This window comes from Bombyx mori, chromosome 17 (assembly GCF_030269925.1).
Source record: "Bombyx mori chromosome 17, ASM3026992v2".
NCBI lineage: Eukaryota > Metazoa > Arthropoda > Insecta > Lepidoptera > Bombycidae > Bombyx > Bombyx mori.
In genome coordinates, this window is record NC_085123.1 from 9,588,400 (window position 1) to 9,607,470 (window position 19,071).

At 36.3% G+C, this 19,071-nt stretch overlaps 1 protein-coding gene across 2 annotated transcripts in view; it reads left to right on the plus strand.

Annotated features, from left to right (window-relative positions):
• Positions 1-11,576: 11,576 nt before the first annotated feature.
• LOC105842483 (uncharacterized) overlaps positions 11,577-19,071 on the plus strand; it is a 47,900-nt gene continuing 40,405 nt past the window's right edge. For both annotated transcript variants that reach the window (XM_012695843.4, XM_012695844.4), the window contains exon 1: positions 11,577-11,992. In XM_012695843.4, coding sequence (XP_012551297.1) covers positions 11,944-11,992 — 49 coding nt within the window. In that variant the 5' untranslated portion in view covers positions 11,577-11,943. The remainder of the gene's footprint in view (positions 11,993-19,071) is intronic.

Consider the following 19,071-nt stretch of genomic DNA (forward strand, 5'->3'; position numbering starts at 1 on the left):
AAACCGAAATAAAATGTGTAATGTTGAATATACGCAAGTTTTAAATTATCAATCTGATTAAGGGCGGTAGGAAAGCGCGATATAGAAGCAAGTGATAAATGAAGATTCCGTTCTTGTTGTTCGATAGGCTTCCGATGACCATATTATTTCGCTTCGCCTAATCCGAAACATGCCCTGATCCCAGCGACTGTAATTTCACGTCTGGAATGTTCCTTTCTCTTTACGTTTGGAATGTAAATTTTCCTTGTCCGAACAAGAACTTTGTTCAAACTCCTTTTGTCTTGATACAAGGTAAGATAACAAGAGATTCAATATAAACAGTGCCAATGTACTTAAACAGCGCCTAATTCCAATTTGGTTATTTCTCGGTTCAATTCATGATTACACAGAAGGTTCATGATACGTCCTTTATGATGTTAGGATATTTCCAAGAACAACTGAGAGAACCTTCAATTAAGGTGTGACAAACCAATTACTCGGGTTTTGCGTATTGGAAATCGTAATACTAATCAACGAAGAAAATTAAATTTTAGTAACACGACAATCGCTCATCTAGAATGGCCACTGCCAATATGTCATATTTTAAAAATACTGTGTTAATGCTTCTAGTGTTCCAGAATTGTATTTATCGTATGCCAATAAGAGCTGAAGCCAGTAATGACGATTTGAAGAAAATGTTTAATTATTTCAAAGAAAAGCACAATAAGGTGTACAAGGATAGCGAAAGTGAACAACAAGCAATGAAAAATTTTGTTGACAACATCCATATGATTGATCAACTTAATGAAAATACTTTAGATAAAGATGTAGTGTATGCTGTCAATCAATATGCTGACATCAATACCGATGAATTTCAGAAACGTTATGCTTTGACTTTAAGACCATGTAAGATAAAAAGTAATTTAGTAATTATTCATATTAATAATATCAAAACCTCTTTAATAGTATTATCAAGGTATTTTTTTCTATTTGGAACGTGTCGCGTAAAACACTAAATTTCTAACTTCACTGTTCTAAAAATGATATCCAACTGCTTGCCAAACTTAATTCTAAGTATAGCGCGGATGTCTTGCCGACAGCCGGAGTTTCTTTCGTAAAATGCAGTTTTCAAATGTAAGTCATAGTAGATTCGACAATTTTATTTACCAATAAAACTCAATGGTAATTGTTTTTATTTTTATTATACAGATTTAAACCTAAGGAACCACGAAGAGTCGTTAAGAAATAAAATTCAAGATAAAGTGACAGTTGATTTAAATAACTTGTATGATCTAGACGAATCCGAAGATTTATATGAGGAATACAAGAAAAAGTTTAATAAAACGTATTCTAAAAAAAGAGACAAATTACATTATTACAGATTCGTTAAGACTTTGGTGGAAATCAATAAAAAACGTTTCACGGGAGATCGTAGCACGATTTTAGATGAAAATGCAGACATTTTGAAAGAACCAAACAAATACGTTTTTTAAAAAAAATAAAAAAAAACTTTGGCATTATATTACTACAAAATGGTATTTCATTTAAAAAGTTTGAGTAAATTGTCTTTTCAAACGTTGTGAATTACGAACAGCAAAAATATACGATAAGTCTTTTTGGAATTCACGGAGGGCGCTCAAGACAATTTATACGTAACATACAGCAAGCTGTTTGCGGGAAGAATTATAAGGAGTGTTTTGTTGTAAAACGAAATAAGAAACCGGTCCGCGATATGTCTACTAGCGTTTTCTTAGACTGCGGATTTACAAGGATGCATAAACAAAGACACGCTTGGCTCTTCAAACCTTTTAAAACTAAATTCAGAGACGTTAAAATAAAGTTTCGTGAATTAAGCTGTCATGTTATTTAGGTCAAAAACATCCTATCCGTCACAGAAGCTATATCACTGGCAGCGTTCCAGTTAGCATTTAGATTGGGTGAAGGATAACATTCAACGAGAGTTGTGGATATTAATGTTGCATGTACCCACATATTTCAACCCCAAAACTATCTAAATTAGCCAAATTAGACAACTGTATGTTTACAGTTTTATCGTGAAGTCATCATTAGCTTTTTAATATTCCATGATTAATATAAATAGTTGTGGATATTAATGTTGCATGTACCCATGTATTTCAACCCCAAAACTATCTAAACATATTAGACAAGTTTACAGTTTTATCGTGAAGTCATCATTAGATTTTTAACATTCCATGATCAATATAAACGAATAAAATGCTATTAAAATTCTAGGTATAAAACTGAGGCAATGAAATTCAGATTGCTATTCTAAAATTAAAATTCAGCTCTTGTCCACGTACAGATTACGGCTATAAAAACGTTATGTCCTCTAGTTTCTAAAAAGCGTGCAGCAGTTATGCCTGATCCCACTCAAGTGGGCGCTGGATTGAAAGCTTTACATCGAACGTTATTCAGCCACTACGGAATTTCTCTTGGGATGAATCTATGTTTTAGATAGCTCGAACAACGTACAAACGTCGTTACGTTTAGTATCTTCACCGTTTTTCGGTATCGCTCCTTCGAAATATCTAACGGTCGTGCCCTGGATCCTTATGAATATGCGCTCGGAGGGAACCAAGCTTTCGCAAATATAAACATGTCTATTCAATTTCGTTTTTCAATTCGTTTTATGTTATTTGGTTTTTTACTTACACTCGAGCACTTTCGATTTTTACAAATGTTTTTTTCCAGTTTTATATTTCGATGCCTCCAATGAACACTACATAGGCGGCACTGAAAATTTCGGGAATTAACGAAGTGACACAACATTACTATTTAAAAATGTATTTATTGCTTTTCGAAGTATTCTCCGCGAAATTTGACACATTTTTCCATACGATGGAACCAATCATTGAAGCAACCATTCCATTCGGAAGTTGGGGTCTCCAAAATGGCCGTTTTGTAGGCGTCCACAGCTTCTTCAGGTGATGAAAATCTCTGTCCACGCAATTCATTCTTTATTTTAGGGAAAGTATAGAAATCATTAGGGCTTAGGTCGGGGCTGTACGGCGGATGGTCTAATAATTCTATGTTTTCTTGATCTAAAAACTCTTTTGTTCTGTGCGCGGTGTGAGAACTCGCATTGTCGTGATGGAGGATGATGCGGCGGTTGCATTCTCTTTACGGAGTTCAGAAACGACCTGTGGCAAACAAATGCTAGCATACCATTCTGCATTAACCGTTCTTTGTCCCTCAAGAGGAATAGTCGTAACATGGCCGGTTTTGGAGACAAACGTGGCCACCATTTTTTTTGCAACACTCTGTGAACGAACAATTTTTGTTGGCTATAACTCATTTTCGAACACCTAAACTCGTGACTGGTTTTTTGTTTCGGGTTCGTACGCATATATCCAGGATTCGTCACCTGATACAATGTTGTATACAGCATTTGAGGATCCTGCGTGGAATCTTTCGAGAGTTCTGACGCACCAAGTAACGCGAGCCGCTTTTTGCTCTTCACAGAGCGAATGCGGTATCCATCGGGAAAACAACTTTTTTACACCTAATTGTTCATGCAAGATTATTTGTATTTGACTCATGCCAATGTCTAAAGTTGCCTGAATTTCGCGGTATGTCACATGTCGATCTTCCTCAATCAGCTTACGCACAGCATCAACGTTTTCTTGGGTGACTGCAGTTTTTGGACGACCTTGACGGGGATCATCACTGAGCTTGACACGTCCACGTTGAAACTCAGCAAACCAGCGATAAATTGTGGTTTTGGATGGGGCTTCATCACCAAATGCAGAAATCATCCGGTCAACACGCTGTTTTTGTGTTATACCACTTCGAAAGTCATAATAAATCATCGCTCTTGAATTTTCTCGAGTCAATTCCATTTTCTCATCGACTAAACAAGTTTGACAAAACCTCGTGACAAGACCGAGAATCTTTTTTGAAATAAATAAATGGTATTCGATTTTTAAAACCAAGGAGTTTTCAATTAAAAAGATTTTAATATGACAGGAACAGTGGAAATATTCCATTCCCGATACTTTTAGTGCAGCCTTCGTACTCTACCTCAACATTTTGAAATTTTCGTTTTTCACGCAAATCGCTTCACTATGTTAAAAGTATTACAATTAATCATTATTGATGGGGTTCGAAGCAAGAGTAAATCAGCTAGTTACACAAAAAAAACCATCAATATATCTGCAATAATAAAGATTTTATCAACTTTTTTCGTTTAAACGCTCCTCCTGTAAACCTAAGAATTTTTGGAGTTAGCGTAGTGTTCATTGAAGGCATCGATTTCATTTACGAGACATTTATTAACAGTAATCCGCACTAGATATTAAAAAATTTGAACTTTTTGTTTTATTACACCTGAAACTAGATTACAAACTCAGATCGCTTTATTGGCCGATCTTTGACTTGAGTTTGATTAAATAGCCATATCCGGATTCTATAGGGAATATAGTACATAATTATCTACATATATACGCAGATTGAGCATGCTGCATTCCATTCCCTTCTGGCACGTTATTAATTTATTTCTTATGTTACACGTAAATTTCCACGTTTTTTTTTATTGCCCTTGTAGGCAGACGAGCATACAGCCCACCTGATAGTGAGTGGCTACCGTTGCCCATGGACTTCAGCAATGCCAGAGGCAGAGCCAAGCCGCTGCCTACCGCAAAGCCTACGTCTGGCAAGCGTATGCACGATATTTAATACGACGAAGTAAAACTTACTACAGTATCGATGAAATAACATATCTATCGGTATATACCTAGTTTACAGTATCAATCAACATCAAACAAGATAAATTGGAGTTCAGCATCGAGTTTTAGTATCAATTCGATTTTGAAATTTCTAGTTCAACTACAATAAAAGTTTGAAGACGCCGTACACCGAAATCTAAAGTTTTACTTGGTTTTATCGTATGACCCGACGTGGTCGGATCGCAAACTAAGTTAGAGGGTTCAATAATATTGAAATTCAGTGGCCTTACACCGTACGCAGTCTGAGAAGGTTACTTCAAGACATATTTTTCTATTTTTTTATCACTTAGCTGGGTGGACGAGCTCACAGCCCACTTGGTGTTAAGTGGTTACCGGAGCCAATAGACATTTATAACGCAAATGCACCACCCACCTTGAGGTATAAGTTCTAAGGTCTTAAGTGTAGTTACCACGGCTGCCCCACTCTTCAAACCGAAACGCATTACTGCTTTACGGCAGAAATAGGTGGTGGTACCTACCCGTGCGGAACACAAGAGGTCCTACCACACCTACCTCGCAAATTGTAATTTTGCGGGTTTCATTTTTAATACACGATGTTATTCCTTCGCTGTGGAAGTCAATCGTGAACATTTGTTGAGTACGTATTTCATTAGAAAAATTAGTACCCACCCGCCTGGGATTCGAACACTCTATTTGTATCCATACCAGTGTCATAAGTTTATTACTTACAGAAGAAACCAATTCAACAATTAATAGATTTTAACAAGTTGATGGAGTTTTTTTTTACTTCATGAGTAGCATTGATTTCGGCAAGAACTTCTCTCCACAGAGTTCCTTGAGCGCTATGATATGTCATTTTCAAACGAGATTTGAAGGGATTCCTTAGCGATTTGCAGCGGCTCGGCTGTGCCCTTGACATTGCCGACATCCATGAGCAACGTTCACCACTTACTGCATTCTCGTCTGCCTACAAAGAAAGTTTTTACTTTCCTGCCCCTTTTTGGAAATATAAAAATATAGACGGTGTGAAAATATGAGTTTAGTTCAAGATTTTCAAAACATAGGAATAAACTTGTAATATAGTATTTCTTTTGGTTTTCGCAAGCCGCAGACTTAATTAAAACTATAATAGTTTTACGGCTTAATCTTGGCGACTGAACATCGTCTGTGTCCAGGATAGCTGTGAAGTATTCGAAAGTAATATAATTACAATAAATGCGAGATTAGATCGTAAAAGGTCTTAGGTTTTAAATTTAATTAAAGTTGGCGCATTTACGTTGTAGATGTCTATGGGCTCCAGTAACCACTTAACACCGGGTGGGCTGTGAGCAACCATCTAAAAAAAAAGAAAAAAAAGTTTAACTATCCGTTAGTTGTAATTCGTAGTAGCTACCTATTGGAGCCAGTAAATAATCTCGCATATTTGACTCGTGTAGAGATTTTCTTAAGATTAAATCTGTTTTCAAATCGATTTAGTTTGTGTCTGACGACATTGTGAATTGTATAAAGTTTAGAACTAGTTTCACTAATGATCTAAGTTAGGTATCTCCTATTCAGTGACTTTGAAATAAAATCTTACCATGTAATCGTATTGAAACTAATTATGTTCAGAATTCGAGGACATTTTGAAGTTTAGATACTTGATACTGTTTTAAAAAATAAAAAAGATTATTGGAGTAAATTATTATTTGTTATTTTAGTTTATGATGATCAATTTGAAGAAACCGTTGTAGAAGAAAATGTTAAATATGGAATTAATAAGGCACAAATGGCTGAAGAAAAAAGATTCAAAACATCAAACAATCAGTTAATAGCAAATAGTACAAAGAAAACATTAACGTAAATATGCTATCTCAATTTTTGTTTGAGTTTGTGTGTTATTTGTGCAAGTGATGAATTTTATATAATGTCATGAAGAGGTCAACAGTCTAGACAGTCTAGCGTTTAGAAATATTTTTAAAGAGAGTTTCATGCTATTTCCGGGGGAACTTTTTATTTCACAGCGTAGATGTTGTCTGTACCCTTTATTAGTCAACATAATGTCGAAGTCTAAATTTTATTGTATTATTGACTGTCCGCTCTTCAAGCTGGAGCGCTTGACTGCTAAACGCAAAAGAAAAAAACAGTAGAAACTCTACTTGTGCGGGTTTACGCCTTAGCACCAGTAATTGTTGGATCTCGTTAATGTTTTTTATTTGAAATGCACCATGCTTATCGGAAATTGAGGTTACTTTTCCGGAAACCGGTCCTAGCGTGACAACAAAAGAGTACGGAGTTTAACTCAATTAAGGAAGAAAACGTAAACATCATAAATTCTGGACTCTTGACATTATTTAAATGTGAATAATATGTTGAAAGTTTGTTGAAATCAATAGGTTCCAGAATGGTTGTGGTCAACGGACACCCAATTTATACTATACTATACTATATAATTTCATTTGATGATATTTTAAAACACTTTTTCTTTAAATACATAACTTGAACCTAATTTCCCAATTTAAACATATAAATTAGTGCAGCGACGCATGGTCAAGCCGTGTTGAAAATGTCACATAGATTGCTCTAAGCGTCTTCTTTTTTCCCTATCTATTAGCTTATATACCCTTTCCTTTTTGGGGGCAGTAGACGAACCTCATGCGAAGTATCTGCGCCTGAGGGATGTGCGTGGTATGTGGGACTTGATAGACTGCAGATGTTGGGAGCAGAGCGCCCGGGCCCAAATATATTTTGAAGCCCTATCCACCAAACGACTCCCCTTGCATTCTCTCACCCGACGTCCGATCTCAGTCCGGGGTCAGAACTCGGGAAGAGTAGGGGTGTTCTCGCAGTCAACACTACAACCAGACTTACGGCGGCACCCCTAGAATGCCCCACCGACGGGTCGTCGAGGCGATAGTCGGTGCGGTATCCACAGATCGCCCTGACAGCAATAGCACACTGCGCGCGTCGCCAAATCCTGTTCCTGCGAGTCAGGACGTGGCACCATACAGGGAACCCTACAGTGCCATGGACCTCACTACAATGCGCCGGTAGCCTATGAGGCTATTCCAGCAACGCCCAGACGGATAGGTGGAAATCAACCTTAGGAAATTTGCACAACACTAAGCCTAGCAAGATCCTCGCCGAATCTAACACTGTATCGGAATCGCGACCCATTTATAAGATCAAAACGCTGCCTCCGGTACTTGTATTTATTTAGAAGTCGCCGTGCATTTGGGATTTTATGAGTACTAACATTCGTATAAAGTACAGTCACATAAAACAGCTAAAGCCTCCTTTCCACACATACCAATGATACGAACCGAGCTCCGAATAAATCCCTTTTTTCTTTCGCCCGATCAAGAGGTCAAAGTGCTAACTTTTTGTTATTTGACACGTATGAAATTTCAGTGTTATATAGGTGCGTAAAGTAGACGTAAGTTTACGAGGGCCCGCGGCTTGCAAATATGACGTACGACGAATAAATTACTTTTACTCCTTTTTTTTTGTTTTGGATGTTTGTCTCCGCGAAGTTTCAACGGCGACAATTTTTTTTATCTGTTTCTGTATTGTTTGTTTGAGTTCTGAAAGGAAATATTGCAGTTTGATACGTTTTACCACTCAGTTATATTGGGCTTTTAACGACTTGATATCGGTCGAGATTAAAGGTATTACTTCGGTTTTGGCTTAGGATCCGAAATGCCTTTTTTCGGATCGGATATTAAAGGCTAAATGTTAGCTTTTGCATATCTTACAATGTATTTTATATATGTTTTGTAAGATGTTCTTATATGTTGTTTTAAAATATTGCTAGTTACAAGGAGCCGTAGTATTAAGAAGAACCGGTGGAATCGCCTTACGCGGCATTTTATATTTTTGATGGTGTAGACAAACAGATGTTTTAGAATCCGCCTGTTGTTTAGTTGTTATATTATACCATACACTATGTATATAGTTTATAGACTAATACAATGTATTAAAGCAATTCATAATGATATGATATAACCATGTTTCATCATGTTATGTTCATATTCAATATTCACCATGTGAATTCTATAATAAACAATTTTTTTATCTAAGTAAATTCAATGTTTATGTGTGCAGATTTTTAGCCAGTTGTGTAAATATAATAAAATAAAATAAAAAATTATGCTCGAAGTCCCATTAATAAAATCTAACCTTAAAGCCCCCCTTGATAAAGAGTTGTCCGGCCAATCATATATTATATTCTAAAAACAGCACATCGCTACACAGAAGTGAGATAATGAAAAGTTCACAAAAACAAAATTTTACGAATACACAAAACATCGGCTAATTATTAATTAAAATACACAAAGTAATAATGTTACTCTAAGGCTTGTTTGATACGACTCAAGCGAGGAGCTTGAATGCTATTTTATAACGACTTTTTAGCTGATAGCACATTCAAGATTCGAACTACTTGAACAAGAATAGAGTTGGCAAACAAACCAGATTATGAACTGTACTGAGATTTTTCAACTGCCCGCATTGTCTTTGATACAAAACCATGCAGACTTACACTCACTAGTATATTATTAATTGGCGTAGTATTTGGCGTAATTGTGTTGATGATTTAGCTGTGTTTACAGATACCAATTTTCTAAGCAAAAACTTTGCTATTATAGAAATTAACGCAAAAATCCTTAAATTATTTAAAATTCCAGAATCCCTAGTAAGGCATAGAGTGAATACGCACCGCCATCTGTCTATTTTTGCCGCGAAGCAGTGGTGCTTTCGATTTGAAGAGTAAAAGAGCTAGGTGTCTCAAGGTGGTTGGCGGTATTCATGTTATGAGGTCTATGGGCTCCAGTAAACCATTAACTGAAAGCGGGTCATGGCCTTCCCATATAGTTATTGGAGCCCATAAATACCTTGAGAGATGAGGTCGAAATTGTTTGCTTCTCTGTGTTTAATTTCAAGAAATCATTATTAATCAGGTTATTCCAATGTAAAAATACTTACTATAATGACAGTTGTTTTTGTAAACGCTTGGGAAATTCCTTTATATGCAATAATTGATGCACACGTTAGATGAACCTAGTATAAACCTCTACTACTACTACTTTTCGCTCACGGTGAGTAATGAAATTTCGTAAAACCAACAACACATTTCGTAACGTTCACTTTTCCTGTGAAGAATGTTCCAACATCGTAATGAATAGATCGAATAATGACAAGGGTTTGACAGTCAAATTTGGTACAGGATAATAACATGGATGAAAAATTTGACATTTCCATAATTTGGTCAGGAATCCTTGGTTTTCTTAGGCATTGTAATAAGGTGTCAGCCTATATCCGCCGCTGGACCTCTGCCAAGAACCAAGCAACGGAATGTTTTAAATCTAAATGAGTTTGCTATTTTGTATAAATACGGAATTTCGTCGTCGGCTGATTCATAAGTTTGCTTCAATTCTGTACCGTGATTTACCTAAAAAACGATACAAGAAAAACAGAATTGTACTGGAGTGTAATGTTTATGATATGCTATAACACGTGTATCGGAATTTAGCTATGTATCGAATTCTATTATACTGAAGGAGGTAATATAATATCATCGATGATATATTTAGCGTCGATAATGTACAAAATGCATCGAAAACCTGCTTTTTTTTTTTTTCCACAGGAGAAAATCGCCGGATTCCCACACGCACGGCAGGTGGGGTATGTGGGAGTCGAACCTCACCAAAAACTCCTGCCGCTCACAGCCGGCGCCCTACCCCGGACCGGGCGGGAACCCAGTCGGAGCTATTGAGACGGCGGGACAGGGTTTACGCAGAGCATATATCGAAAACCTGTTGCCTAACACTGAGAATTCTTAGCAAGTATTACTGGTGGTGGGATGTCTTATGAGCTCCCACGGGTAGGTACCTCCATCCTTTCTATATTTCTGCAGTGAAGCAGTAATGCGTTTCGGTCTGAGGGGTCTGGCAGTCATTGTACTGTAAAAAACAAAGATTTCGAAGTGATGTCTTAAGGTATCTGGCAGCATGTGCATTATTGATATTTACGGATTACGCTTAGCATCAGATCGGCCGTAAGCTTGTTCATCAATCTAAGCAATAAAAAATAATAACTTGAACGATGACATAGTACTCGTTAAGCACCGAGAATAAAGCAGGCAATATGATGAATAGTATGTGGCAGAAAACCATCTCTGAAATAGCACAATAGTTAATCAATCGCAGTAGCCAATCAGAGTTGACCTCGGCTTTAAATAATTCTCTTGCATTAATTCCTCGGAGCACCACCAATGCCAAAGGATAAGACGTCCGGTGCATTCGTATTTAGCGATGCAACGGTGTTCGCATCCCGCAGGCGGGTACCAATTTTTCTAATGAAATGCGTACTTAACAAAATGTTCACGATTGACTTCCACGATGAAGGAATAACATCGTGTAATAAAAATCAAACCCGCAAAATTATAAGTTGCGTAATTACTGGTTATAGGACCTCTTGTGAGTCCGCACGGGTAGGTACCACCACCCTGCCTATTTCTGCCGTGAAGCAGTAATGCTTTTCAGTTTGAAGGGTGGGGCAGCTTTTGTAACTATACTGAGATCTTAGAATTTATATCTAAAGGTGGGTGGCGCATTTACGTTGTAGATGCCTATGGGCTCCAGTAGTCACTTTACACCAGATGGGCTGTGAGCTCGTCCACCCATCTAAGCAATAAAAAAAAAAAAGCCAATACGACACTATTAAGAAATAAATAAAATAAGAAAACGCGTTTATTGTCCACAGAAATGCCTTTAACAACTTTTCACTTTAGATTTACCCAAATAAACTGGATCTCATTTTATCAATTGTCAAAGTTTAAAAAACTTAATCCACTTAAGGACCCTTAAAGGGGAGTGCACACTGCGCATGACTTTACCCTAGCGGGAAAACCAAGGACATTACGCGGGCAGACAGAGCGGTGTTCGAACGCTCCCTCATCGTATCATTCAAACATGAAACGCGAAAGCGGCGACTTACGTCCGATAACAGACAACTTTTAAATTTCGAACATAAAACTTGTGACTAAAAGTGCCAGTGTGTTAAATTACAAACTCTTTGTTGAAGTGCCAAATATGTGAGAGACTAGTTTTGTTAGAATCGTTTTTGGAGCAAATTTAAAATCTTATCTTTTGCGGGGTTGATGACTTTTTGAACTCATTAACGTAAAATTTAAATAACAATGTTCTCGATTTAAAGAAATCATTCTCATTCTATTAAATTAAGTATTTAAGAAGATAAAATTCGTTATGTGAAAGAGGAAATGATGGAAATCATCAAAATGAAGTTCTCCGCGTTGATTGCATTGTGCGGTAAGTGAGATTTTTTTATAGATTAATTTTAATAATATTGTAAAATTATAGGGAACGATACTCAATGACTGACATGATTGCTATTAATACTTAAATTATGAAATTTAATTAAACAAATTATTACATTGTTTTACACGTTTTTATATTTCTTTGTTTTGTTTTTTTGTGTTCAAGAAGTTTTTATTATTTTGTATAAAAATATTCACATTTTCTGTGATTGTACTTAAGGTGATTTAAAAATGTTAAATCCCATAATTTATCTATTCAAATTATTTAAACACACACACGCATACAAAATAAACAAAATTACAATCTCATTAACAACTGGTCATTTGCAATAATGACTGAAATAAAATGAAAGTTGAGTAAAGTACTCATTTAATTAAATCTACCAGAAACTTTTACGACAATGCCTTAAATTCTACAAACAAATTCAAAGTCGGCGAACAAAAAAAATAACTTTTCTTTTTTTAAGTCTTCATAATTACACGGTTCCATGACCTTTCTCCCTTCCCTATAATGTGGCGTGAGATTTATGGTTATGTCCACAATAAATGGTCCGAAGTTATTGTAGGGGCTGCTATGACTGGGCAGCTGGATTGTGACGTCATACCTTTACTAATCCGAGCTCGTTAATACACGGGACGAGAGTATCGGCCGGCCTAAAGATACAATCTCCGAGCGCTGTACCGGAATAGCTCCAAAGTTCGGAATTTTGATGTTGAACAGAATTCAAATTTGCTTTTACTAAAGTACACAAACTAAAATCTTGATTTTTGATTATCATAACAAGCTAACGAAAAATATTGTAATGACTGATAGATAGAATTGAGTTCAAAATATGTTTTTTGGGTTTTTTTATTTAATACTAGCTGACCCGACAGACTTCGTAGTGCCTCAATCGATAAATAAGAGACCAAAACTTTTGTATAAAATACACTTAAAACAAACAAAATGAATCCGTCCGACGGGGGACACATCAAAGGAAAAACAAAATTGTTATTTTTATTTAATTTCGAGCATTTTCATATTTATATACCTTTTAAACCTTCTCTGGACTTCCACAAATAATTCAAGACTAAAATTAGCCAAATCGGTCCAGCCGTTCTCGAGTTTTAGCGAGACTGATGAACAGCAATTCGTTTTTACATATATAGAAGATAGAAGATTAGCAGCTTGAATTTCATTTTGCTAATAGCATACAATTTTAAATTAAAAAAAAAAAAAATATATTGAACGTTTGTATATATTTATTATAAAAATTATATTTATTATTATTACACAATTATATTTTATTATCGCTATTTTATATTAGCTAACAAATGAAGTAGCTATGTTTATTTTTATATTTCTATATCCAAAATTGTGTACGTAGAACTAAGGCCCACATAAAGCGTATTCCGAGTAAACATTATTCATGAAATTTAAATACGCACTTCGACGAATATAATTTCCGTAACGTAAATCGATAAAACAAAAATTTATGTTAATGGAGGACCAGCCGTATCTTCGCCCATCTATATTTACCCTTGAAATAAAAATAAAAATCTATACGTCTTTATTCGAGTGGAACGATTTCTGGGTAACGCTGCGTATTCTATAAATACTAGAGGTCCCGCAGTAGTCGAAATTCGACTATAATTAATTGGAATTGTAAGTTTTTTCACTATTATGATTGTATTTTATACTTCTATAATCACAAATTTCGCCAAGACTACACTTTAAAAAATATTAACAAAGACAAACAATATTTAATCTATTCTCAATTTGACAACAGACGTCAAAAACAAAAGTTTGACAATAAATAGTTTGCATGCGTGTGTGCGTTAAATACATGGTATGTAGTGTGCGTAATATTTCCTTTATTGATTTAATGTATCTTTTATGCATTATTTTAAGAAAATATTAGCATTGTGCACTTCTTCTCTGTATTCTCTATAAGTGTGGAAGATTTCATACTCCTCAGTCCGCGCAATTTTCCTAAAAAGGGATACAAAGTTTCTGCTTCACGTATTAATATATAGAATAGTTTAGTGCGGTCGAGGACCTCTCTGTTCAACCCTCCTAGTGTTGTCTGTTCGGTCGAATTTATCCTAAAAAGGTTAGTGCCTATAAAATCTCGGCTAATAATTTAGATTCGGCTTCGCCTTACCTTCCCTCGTGAATCGTTACTTTATGCATGTACTAAATTTTACGTTAACAGTATTCGGTGTCAACGTTTTGTGAGCGATTGCTATTTATTAGGGATCGCAGGTGGTTAGAATTTTGGGTCCGCGAACGAAATCAGTTTTGCGTAAGCTGAATAATGTTTGGTTTAGACGACTTAACTCAATATTATAATAGTTCTGATGTGATCTCAGTACTAGTGTTCAATACCGGAAACTTGCCCTTGTAGGCAGACGAGCATACCTGGTGGTGAGTGGTTACCGTCGCCCATGGACTTCAGCAATGCCGCTACCTACCGTTAAGAACTCTCCACAAGCCACCACAAGGCTTTTTGAAGTAACATAAAATGGAAATTTGGTTTCTTCTAATTAATCTTTTTTATTGCTTAAATGGATGGACAAGCTCATGGCCCACCTGATGTAAAGTGGTTACCGGAGCTCAGAGACATCAACAACGTAAATGCCGCAATCCACCTTGAGACATCAGTTCGAAGGTCTCAGTTTGAACAGTACAACATCTGCGCCCACCCTTCAAGCCGAAACGCATTACTGATTCACTGCAGAAATAGGGAGGGTAGTGGTACCGACCCGTGTGGACTCATAAGATGTCCTACCACCATAATACCTTGGTTTTAATGTTTAATGCTCAATGTTATGGATATTCATATTTCATTTATAATATATTCACGTCGTTCGATTTTCCTCTGACATGTTATATACGACAATGAAAAAATACATTTAATACGGTATATTATCTACGATAATACTTTAGAGTGGCTTTAGGGTTATAACTTTTCCTCCCCACCCGTTTTGTATTCCCCGAGATATTTCATTAAATTCGGTTGGTTCGATCCGAACCCAGCGCCTTCGTGGCAGCCTAGGGCTGCGGAAACCAGCACGAGGTATCCGTCGAACATGTGCCGCGATTCGCGGCGCCCGGAATGGGTAAGGATTAGTGATAATGCAAATCGTTAGCGTAGACCGTCACATATGAGGGTATCGTCCCGTTCGAGAAGCAACCAAAAGTGACAGATGTCAAGTCGCGAAGGCACCGTCAAATCGCGATCCGTGTTGCCATGGTAAAAATTCAAATACCCACGGATTGGTTTCGAACACGGTTAATAATGTGAATCCAGGAAGAGTTGTTTAGTTCTCCGAAATTCGGTCGGTCGTTCTATGATATGTACGGTAAGCTTTGTCACGGCGCGATGGGCACCTTAATCTACTTTATCTGTGTACTTATACTAACAGAAATAAGTGAGGTAAAAAAAGGCTTTACAAATAAGCACTTTCAATTTACTAGCATTAAATTTACTAAATTTACATATTTAAAGTATTCGACGAACGAAAACGTTCGCAAATTCTTTTAATACACCTTGTGGCGAAGAAATAAAATCTTTTTTTTTAATAATCTTATTATTCTTTCCAAATTTTGTTTATTACATAAGAATATTGCATTTTGTAAATATTCTTACGGATTCGACATTAGCATTCGAAGTCACGGGTGAGAATATGGCTACTGTATAAAAAAAGAACATATTCTCTGTAAATTCTAATCAATGTCGGCTGGAGATAAAATTATTTAAATTTCAGTTAATATTAAAGTGTTCGTTAACACGTAATAGATAATTCTGCATAATTCCTTTAAAATATTGGCGCCTGCTAACGAGGTTTCAAAACCGGCATAGTCGTATCGCTTAACATAAGCTTAATATGCTTTCTATCTTTTATAGGTCACAGCGACTTCATAGAATTCATATTAAGAAATGTTTTATAATATTGACAATAATATTCCGTAGGGTTTTCTATAGAATTAAATATGGGGAAGTGCTTTGAGGAATTATTCGAGATGATCCCTCCATCTCCTTTTTACCATTATACCTAAGGCACCGGAGCAGAGTTTATCCATGCTATCTGGAATCGCTGCGTTCGTTGACAGTGCGTTTCCAGAAATCTTTTCTGCCACCTACCATTCGGTTCTGGAATGAACTCCCCTCCACGGTGTTTCCCGAGCGCTATGACATATTCTTCTTCGAACGAGGCTCGCGGAGGGTACTCAATAGTAAGCAGCGATTTGGGTGTGCCCCTGGCATTGCTGACTTCCATGAGCGACGGTAACCACTTACCTTCAGGTAGGCCGTATGCTCTTTTTTTTCCTACCTATGCTGATAGCCTTGAGAGGCTATTTCAGCTTCACCCTAACGTGTGTAGGTGAGCTCGCGGGGCTCAAACCGGAGTGTTGCTAACACTGACCCTAGCAAGAGTTCGCGGAATCTACCTCCGGATCGGAATCGCGACCCACTGAGAAGATCCGGCGAGAAACTCAGTGGGCTGTGTCTATGGGTTAATTCGCTTGTCGAGCCCTTCGTCGCAAGCGACGGGTTCGACGAGGACGGTGACCGGTGCTTGTGGTGCCTAAAAGCACCGTTAATGGATCGGGAGGACATGCTCGTCTGCCTAAAAGGACAATACGAAAAAAAGAATTCAATATTCGTAGAGTCGAATTTTGAAAGATCATTTAGAAAATTGATACACACATTTATTATATCACGTACCACCACACCACGTACTTGGACAAAATGAGAGAGCGAAAGATACAGTAGTAAGTTAACTGACAATTGAGTCAAATAATATTTTTTTAAATAGGTGAAATTGATTACAAGCATGTTTCATATATATTTCAAAACCTTATTATAACAAAAAAAAACCTTATCGTAATTATCAGTTTGGAAAGCACTAAACGTAATAATATATTATGTTACAGTATCCCCATGATGATCTGTTTGTGACGTTTGGCAATGGCTGAACGTCGCGAGAGATAACGAAGGTTTGGACGGCAGCCATAATTCACACCCACCAACTATTTTATCACCTATTATCCGAATTAAGAGAATACTGTTTGATTTGAGAGATTGGGTACCCCAATGTTGGGATGCCAATGAATGATATGTCGTAGTGATAGTTTATCACCCAATAATATAGTTATAAAGAGACATTCAATACATGTATACACGTGCTTAATGAAGATAAGAACAGATAAGAATAACGTATAACGAATTAGACGAAGCCAAAGCAACAAAATAGTGACGGGATTCAGTAAAATCAAATTTACAATAAGCCTAGTTGGATAGTGAATACAACAAAATCAATTAAAATAACTTTCTTGTCTCAAATCCCATGGATATTACAGTATAGAAATAGAGACAACAAGTTTCCGATACCAAGTTTGCTCTCGTTGGCTCAGAGGTATTTATAAGTTTCAACTTAGGGTTTTCGCGTACAATATAAATTTGGACCAACAATTTTATTAGCTGTTTTTATTGGCGTACTGTATACGTAAATAAGAACTGATAACTCGACAAATTCGATGATTATATCCTATAAATAAACTTGATATCGTACAATACCTACATGGGCTTTTTATCAATTTTGAGATAGATGAATTATAAAAAAAAACTAATCGAATAACTAAACTAAATAACGTGCAAACTTCATATGGCATTCCTAATAATATTGAATGAATTGAATTAAAACCTTCGTTTTCTATATAATGTGTAGTTAGTTTTAAATCAGTTCCAGTTGCAATCTATTAATAAAATCACGATCTATGTCACAGAGTCTCGAATTGCAAACTTTGACTTTTGAATTAGCTATAAGCTTGAAGTTTTCGAGTCCTTTCGAGCAGAGCGGGTAGCGCAGTTCATCATTATTCTTATTCAGAATTTAAATTTTCTGAACTGCTGCGACATAAAATATGTAATGTAGTTTTCTACATGATTCTGCATAGTTCTATTTGTTTTCTGTTACAAAGATTTTGTCACGGTTTTGTGAACAGTTCATTTGTCCGAATACATGTTAGCATGGTTCGGTTCGATTAATAGTTTTTAGCGGTTGTTGACATCTTAAATATTTTTTATTTTTTACTAAGTACATACAAATAACCTAAATAACTAAGAATCCTAACCGTACTTTTTATGTTTTGAAAGAGTTTAATTGAAATTTTTAAAATTTTTTTGAAATTTTTAAGAGTAAATAATTGGTTGTAAGCAATCAACTAATAGACAAAGGTTGAAAGAAATTCTTATGAAGGCGGGTACCAATTTTTCTAATGAAATACGTACTCGACAAATGTTCACGATTGACTTCCACGGTGAAGGAATAACATCGTGTAGTAAAAATCAAACCTGCAAAATTATAATTTGTGTAATTACTGGTGGTAGGACCTCTTGTGAGTCCGCGCGGATAGGTGCCACCACCACCTTGCCTATTGCTGCCGTGAAGCAGTAATGCGTTTCGGTTTGAAGGGTGGGGCAGCCGTTGTAACTATACTGAGATCTTAGAACTTATATCTCACGGTGGGTAGCGCATTTACGTTGTAGATGTCTATGGGCTCTTGTAACCACTTAACACCAGGTGGGCTGTGAGCTCGTCCACCCACCTAAGCAATAAAAAAAATAAAATAAAAACTAATTTAACACTATTAATATCTACCACACAGAATCTACTCATCAGTCTCTGATTTTGTTCTTATTTTCGCTCAGCGTTTCTCTGGAACAGATCGTTTTAACCGATATGACCGCCCATTGTGCTTCTTTATTTTAATCCTGTTAATGTGTTTTCTTCTCTTGGTCTATAATAGACTGCTATAGGTTAGCAAAATCATTACCAAACTTAAGTTAATTTTTTAAAAACAGAGAATATACTTTATAGCACACCAAAATAAAATTAGCATTGAGCACCAGTCGTTAACAGGCATAATTGTGCAATAGGAGATGTTATTGCTAGAGGCAATCTCTTCCAGTCAACCGTTTTTATCAAGAAAATTTCTAAAGTGATTATACTTACCCTTACATAATTATACATAGCAGATATAACAGGGATATTGCAGTGTACTATTATTGACAACATTCAGAG